The following is a 6,000-nucleotide window of genomic DNA, read 5'->3' as shown; positions in this document are numbered from 1 at the left end:
CTGGGGCATGAGAGAGGGGCCAACTCTTTCTGCTCTTCCAGAGGATCTTGTTAACCCCGAGATTCTCCAGGAGAAAAGACCAAGTTCACAATTGTTCAAATAAAGCAAGCTGTACGTTGGCGTGCACCTGGGGCTGGCCAGCTGGTTGCCTCACTCTAAGCCAGGTTTTGGAAGAACAGCCCTTGCTGGCCTCTTGAAGTCTCTCTTGTATGAGAGAGGTGTTTTCCCAGGACCGAGATGGTTGGCTGTTATGCACTGTTAGGAGGATACAGTGAACGGGGAGGAACAAAGGCAACAATGTGCATCATGTCTATGGGGTTGCAAGCTGTTTACATCAGACCTAAGAAACAGGAATCTACTATTTGGTTTTTTTGGGGTTTTTGTTTTTGTCTTTTTGAAACAGGGTTTCTCTGTCTGTCCTGGACTGGATTTGTATACCATGCTGGCCTTGAACTCACAGAGATCAGCCTGCCTCTGCCTCCCGAGTACTGGGATTAAAGGCATATGCCATCACCGCCTGGCTTCAAACAGGAACTTCTTAATTATGAATATAAACTGTGAGAGCCAAAGTTATGTTTTAAGTTTTAATACCTATACCCAAGAGATTTGTGAAATAAAAATGTCTCTAACCCATAAGCCCCTCACCCAAGGACGGGTCCTTCCTAAAATGTTGGAGGCTGTTGTCCATATAACAAGGTGCATGGTTGTTTTGTTTTGTTTTACTTAATAAAATTTTATTTTCCCAAATGTACAGCTGATTTAGCCTGCTTATGCATCTTCACCAGCAGCTGGGGCATCTCAACCCTTTGTGTTTCTTGTGTAAATTACTTGGGCTCTGTGCTTCGAAACCAGCCTGATAAGTCCTTTACTAAGTAGCTCCTGAAGGGCTGCCCTGGCCAAGGAACCATGAATCTTCAGTCTCTCAGAGACCACAGCTGGAGTAATAAGCTTATAGTTGGGAACTTCCTTACAGAGTTTGTCGTATATGGCTTTGTCAAACAGGACTAAATTGTTGAGCTTGTCTCGAACTTTGCCTTTGGACCACTTCTTCTTTTTGGCCTTGCCACCAGACTTATTTACTGGGTCTTTGTCTTTTTGGGGGACTTTCCAGCATCTTTTTTTTCTTCTTGTCATCCTTGGGCGGCATGGCCAAGCTAGGAGAGTGGTGACAACCACTGCAGCCTCACTAAGATGCGGGGTGGGGGGGTGCGGGAGGGGGGGGGGAAGGTGCATGTTGTCACCTCCCTAAATAAGTTTGTTTGACCTAACAGCATCTGATGTGCTAAACCAAGTGTAGGTAGGAAGTACCTGGGCAGGAAGGACATCACAATGTATGCTTGTCCCTAATTGGACCTATGGCAAACATGGTGGCCTTAGAAAGTTGCCTTTTTAAGCTTCTGCAAAAATGGGACTTGTCACCATTTTCTAGGAACCCAGGAATGGACCTGGCCAGAGTCCGTCATCCTGGCTAATATTTAATTAAAGCTTGCTTCAAATTTGGTTCAAAATTGAGGTAATGGTCTCTTATTCTTGACTGTAGGATTAACAAAAACCCTATTTTGCAAGAACTTAACACAGAACAAAGAAGAATTTATTTTTTAACTAGGATTTAACAGAGGACAAATAGGACCTTCTTCATTGGAAAGCTTAACTTGCAAGGGGTTGACATGGAGCAAACAGGAACTTCTTTTTAACTGGCTTACCTGCAAACAGAGGCTCTTAACCTTAACCTGCAAGGTATATTGTTCCTGTTTTGGTCTCACAACCTGAGCTCTGTACCTAGAACCCATGTCCGAAAGCTCACAAATCCCTGGAACAGTCCTTTTTTTCTTTTTTTTGGCTCCCATGAGTACCAACCCACATGACATTTACTCATTCAGACACGGACACACAAATAAGACATTTTACAAAATAAAAGAGGGGGACAGGAGGGCTATGGTGGTTGGTGCATATCTTTAATCCCAGCACCTAGGAGACAGAGGCAAGCAGATCCGCTGAGCCATGTCACCACACCACTAATTACTACTTCTTAAACAATCACCTACTATCTCAAGTGTTAACGACACCCTGGAAAATAAAACTACCTATTTGACTCTATCTTAGCATCACTCAGAATTGCTCATCTTGTCTCCAGGTGAATAGATTAACAAAGAAGTGTTTTTAGGTGACCTTTATTTTCTGAGAGCAAAATATAGCCCCAAATAAGTTGGTGAGGCCCCAAAGTGGTCTATGTAATAATTCCAGGACATCCAGGGATACATAGAAAAACCCTTATCTTAAAAAACAAATATATATATATAATTATTTTTATTTAATTTAGTTTCCTGGGATGAGGCCCTCACACATTCCAGTTTGACCTTAAATTAGCTTTGTAGCTGGAGGAATATTTGAACTCTGCTCCTCCTGCCTCCTGCCTGGTTTCCAGAGGGCTGGAACTATAGGCAACCACACCTGGCGTTTTGTTTTTCTGAGGCACAGTCTCACCAGATGGCTGAGGCTGGCCCCACACCTGGGATCCTCCTAAGTACTGTGATTACAGGTGTGTGGCGCAGAGACATCACACAGAAGGGCAGGGACTTAGATTCCCTGACTGATGGGAGGACAGATACAGAGGGAGGCCAGGGCTGGGTAATGAAAGCAGCAAACTTCCAAAGGCTTTTTCCTCACCCATCTCACTTGGGATGAAAGCCAGACCTCATAAAACAAAGGCCCTGTGGGCCTTTTCTCCTACCAGGAAGCCCCCTGTTGATGGACTGGCTCAACAAGTTCCAGTTGGATCAGAAATGGTTTGTGGCCCATAGTTGTGGGCCAGGCAGCCTTGCTTCAGGTTGACCAACTCTATCTGAAGGGAAGACCCTTCATCAACTTAAAGCAAAACAAAGCAAAAAACAAAACAAAACAGCCTTCAAGAAATGACTGGTTGGGGCTGGAGAGATGGCTCAGAGGTTAAGAGCACTGGCTGCTCTTCCAAAGGTCCTGAGTTCAATTCTCAGCAATCACATGGTGGCTCATCAACCATCTATGAGATCTGGTTCCCTCTTCTGGTATGCAGGGGTACATGCAGGCAGAGCATTGTATACATAATAAATAAATAAATATTAAAAAAAAAAAAAAAAGAAACAACTGGTTGGGCCAGGCATGGTGGTGCATCCCTTTAACCCCAGCACTCAGGAGGCAGAGGCAGGCAGATTGCCATGAGTTTGAGGCCAGCCTGGTCTACAAAGCGAGTCCAGGACAGCCAAGGCTACACAGAGAAACCCAGTCTCGAAAACAGACCAAAAAAAAAAAAAAAAACAAAACAACAACAACAACAACAACAAAAAACCCAAAAGCAAAAACAAAAAACAAAACAAAACCAAAAAGAGAAGTGACTGATTTTGGTTTTCCTTGTGTCTGCTTTATGGGTGTATTTCCTCAACACTACCAATAAAAAAACCCCTGCCCATTCTGTCTGCTGTGCTCAAGATTTCTCCTTTCCTACCCACTGAGCCAGAGATTTTAGTGCCTTTTGGTTCTTTAACTGGTGAAAAACCAAACGCAATCAAGCCTCCTAGATGACACCAACAGCACACCGTTTTGATCCTGTATTTTAGCAGACAGGGGGAATTGAAGAATTTTAAATTGTATAAACATTCCCTGATTTCTAAAACTAACCGATTCAGTCAGCTCTCCCAGATGCTCGAATTTAAATCTATTTTGTGCCCAACCCTTAACTTTCTTATTCCTGCCTGTGGGTTCCATTGGGAAATAGTCTGAAATCAGTCAGATATAAAGCTTAGCTTTAGGTGGTTACTACGAATATAAAACTGACTCTCAGACATTTTTTTTTTCCCTCTCCGCACCACAGGGGATATCCTTTCCCCTCCACCCCTGGTACTGGGGGCTGAACCCACACCCTCCTGAACAAAAGCACAAGCTCTACCCCCTGAGCCCCAGCTCCCAGCTCCCGACATTCCTTGCTGTTATCTTCCAAGCAGCCTGTCTCCTTTGGCTCTGCATTATCTCCCAACACCCGCCCATGGCTACTTAGCTGGTGGTTTGGGGCACACCTCTCTGGCTGCAGGCTTTTATTTACCAGCAGTCCTCAATGACCCTCCCACACCCAGAGATTATCCTGAGGCCCTCAGCACTCCACTTCTCAGATACTCTGTGGAGGATGGGCCATTGCTGCTCCAGCTGTTCTTAATTAGCCCCTTTGGCCTCAGGAGAAGTGACTCAGATTTTATTCTCCCTCCCTCTCTCTCTCTCTCCCTCCATCTCTCTCTCTCTCCCTCCATTTCTCTCTCTCTCTCTCTCTCTGTTTGTCTGTCAGCACATGTGTGTGCATATTATGTATGTGTGTTTGCCTGCATGTCTGTGTCCATACATGTATGTCTGTCCTCAATGTATGTGTGCATGCACATGCGTGTGTGTGTGTGTGTGTGTGTGTGTGTGTGTGTGTGTGTATTTGACTTGTTTGGAATTCAGTGTGTAGCCCAAGCTGGCTGGCCTTCAACTCCTGGCAATTCTGGTCAGCCTTCCAAGTAATGGGATTACAGACATGAGTCACTGTGCCCTGCTAGGACTTTATTTTTCTTTTTAGGGGGAACTATAGGCCACAGGTGATAGTTAATCTTGGCTGTCAATTTGACTACATAGGAATCAACTGTAACACAAGCATCCAGGAATAGCTGTGCAGGAATTTTTCCCACTGGATCATTTGAGATGGGAAGACCCACTGTAGATCTAGGTAACACCGTCTGGTGGGAGTCCATACGGAAGAAGAAGGCTTTTGCCTTTTGACTGCTTGCCCCCATTCTTGCTGCTGAGGCATGCCTTCTTCTTCTTCAGAACTTCAGTGTAGACTAAAGAGGGGCTGCTTTCTAGGAATCCTCAGGGACTCGAGCATCAGGCTGGGACCAACGAGACATCTGGTCATGAGGGCTGAGCCACTATGTGATTCTTGACTTTTCTATTGCAAGACAGCCCTTGTTGAGCCCAGACAGTCCGTAAGGCTCTCTGATACACCATCCATGTGTATGGTGAGTATGATACATCCACTCTGACCACTCTGCCATTCTTTTTTTTCTTTCATTCCGCTATTCTTTTAGAGAACCCTTACTAACATACCATTCTCACATAACAAAACAGTCTTCTTTAAAATGACTTTTTATATTAAAAGAGATGGCATTATAACAAAACCAACCAACCAAACAAATCTTTAATGGGCTGGGGAGATGGCTCAGCTGTTAAAGTGTAGACTTACAACCAAAAATATAAAAGTTGAGTTCCCAGCACCACAGCTATCTCTCCAGCCACCAAACAAAACAAAGCTAAAACAAAAACAAAACAAACAAAGAAACAAAAACACCTTTAAGGTGTTAGCTGGACATGGTGACATACATCTGACATTCAGGCAATTGGGAAGAGGAGGCAGCAGAGTCGAGAGTTCAAGGCCAACTTTGCTATATAGAGAATTTAAGGCCTGCCTTGTCTATATGAGACATTGTCTTTTTTTTTTTTTTTTTTTTGAGACAGGGTTTCTCTTGTCGTCCTGCCTGTCCTGGACTCACTTTTTAGAGTAAGCTGGCCTCAAACTCACAGAACTCTGTCTGCCTCTGCCTCCTGAGTGCTGGGATTAAAGACGCGTGCACCACCACTGCCCGGCTCTTAGATGAAACTTTTAACTATTTAACTTGTACATTTGAAAGCATCAGTGGCATAAAGGTCATGAAAAGAACTTTCCAAGTGACTGCCCCACTCCACCCCCAGTCATTATAGGCTATTGCTGTTGTCCTTGGTGATCTTCTAGCGGCTGAACATAATCCTCTATAGCTAAGACACCATGTGCTTTGGACACAGGACTTGGAGAATCAGAGCAGGAACTGGCTGAAAAGCCTCCTCTCTGAGGAGTGGTCTTAGCACTGGAAGATGGTATGCAAACTGCTGTGGTTCTCCTCTTCCCTGGGGGGCTGTTGGCCACCAGCCCACAAAGCAACCAGGAAGAACAAAGGCTATATA

At 44.5% G+C, this 6,000-nt stretch overlaps 1 protein-coding gene across 1 annotated transcript; it reads right to left on the bottom strand.

The window, feature by feature from the left end:
* Positions 1–729: 729 nt before the first annotated feature.
* LOC311595674 (small ribosomal subunit protein eS25-like) lies at positions 730–1,163 on the bottom strand. The gene has a single exon (XM_084778634.1). The coding sequence runs from the start codon at positions 1,132–1,134 to the stop codon at positions 799–801; it is 336 nt and encodes a 111-aa protein (XP_084634760.1). The 5' UTR covers positions 1,135–1,163; the 3' UTR covers positions 730–798.
* Between the last annotated feature and the right edge of the window lie 4,837 nt (positions 1,164–6,000).

This window comes from Acomys minous (assembly GCF_964271855.1).
Source record: "Acomys minous genome assembly, chromosome: 4".
NCBI lineage: Eukaryota > Metazoa > Chordata > Mammalia > Rodentia > Muridae > Acomys > Acomys minous.
This window is presented reverse-complemented; position numbering and strand designations above follow the sequence as displayed.